Here is a 1182-nt window from a genome sequence, read left to right as displayed (position 1 = left end):
GACGGCCCCCACGGCTGCCAGTGCCTGGGGGAGCTGCCTGGGCCCTGCGGGGCTATGATGCATGGCCGTGGCTCTGCCCCCTCGCACTGACATGATGCCCCCTCCAGGTATTGGAGCTCTGGCCACGTGTTCCACTTGGGTCCCTCTCTCACATCCGGCACCCAAGAGATAAGCTGGGTACACACCGTGCTTGAAGACACCAATAAGAAGGGATTTATCAGCTTCGGCGTTCCACCAGTCCACTGGGATCTCCACGTAGTCAATGTCCGGCAGCAGCACGTCCAGCTCCCTGTGGCAGACAAGGTAAGAACGCCCCTGTCCCAGCCTCGCCAGACACTGGAGTGCACTGGGCACTGCTGGGCAGGTGGAGACGGGAGCCATCACTCGCTGGCGTGGGGACAGCTCATGAATGCAAGACCCTGCCATGGCGTGGGGTGAACGTCTCCCTGGAGTCAGAGAGCTGGAGCCTTGGCTCCACTGCAATCCACTGCGTTCCCCATCCTTTTTTCTCCAGAGACGGGGAGGCTGCGCAGCCCTTCTCCCCTCCCACCCAAGTTGCCTGGAGATCCTAGCTGGATGCAAGGCCTGGAGATGCTATCTGAACTCAACAGCATCTCGTGGGGGACACCAGCCATCTCCAAAAGAACCGCAGGTCTCGGGGTGGGCGGCAACATCCGCTCTGCAGACTTGTGCTGGTGGAGCTGCACTGGGGAAGGCAGCAGCCTATACTCTAGGAAATGAAGTTCAGCTTCTCTCTGAAGCACTGAGCTGAGTCTCCCCAGGCAGGTCAGGGGCTGGCAGGCTGCAGCCTCAGGGCCATTAACAGACCCTGTTGGCCCCCTTGTCTTCAGAGCTGGGAAGGGACTGCAGGCCACAGCGATGGGGCAGGCTCTGCTCCAGGGCCTGGCCCTGGGAACTGGGCACAGTCTCTGCAGGCTCCCACTCTGGATTAAAGGACAACTTGTCAGGCAGCACATGGAGACACTTTCTTGCAGGCTGGAGGGTGTCCCCGAGTGTCCTCACCACCCCCAGGCTGGTGCCGCAGCCTCAGAGCTGCCTCATCAGGGCTGTCACGGTTCAGTCCCTGCTCAGGCAGAGCTGCTGTCTAAGAGTGAAGTTTTGCCCAAGCAAGAGCTGGGGATTTGACTGCAGGGTCTGACTTGCCTGGAGCCGTGGTGAGCC

At 60.9% G+C, this 1182-nt stretch overlaps 1 protein-coding gene across 1 annotated transcript in view; it reads right to left on the bottom strand.

The window, feature by feature from the left end:
- Window positions 1-1182, bottom strand: part of LOC104277057 (chromodomain-helicase-DNA-binding protein 6-like) — a gene marked incomplete at both ends in the record, with an annotated part of 29063 nt that overhangs the window by 930 nt on the left and 26951 nt on the right. The window contains 1 exon segment of the mRNA XM_009873589.1: window positions 186-289. Coding sequence (XP_009871891.1) covers window positions 186-289 — 104 coding nt within the window.

The sequence above is a fragment of the Apaloderma vittatum genome, unplaced genomic scaffold (assembly GCF_000703405.1).
Source record: "Apaloderma vittatum isolate BGI_N311 unplaced genomic scaffold, ASM70340v1 scaffold26987, whole genome shotgun sequence".
Lineage (NCBI taxonomy): Eukaryota > Metazoa > Chordata > Aves > Trogoniformes > Trogonidae > Apaloderma > Apaloderma vittatum.
This window is presented reverse-complemented; position numbering and strand designations above follow the sequence as displayed.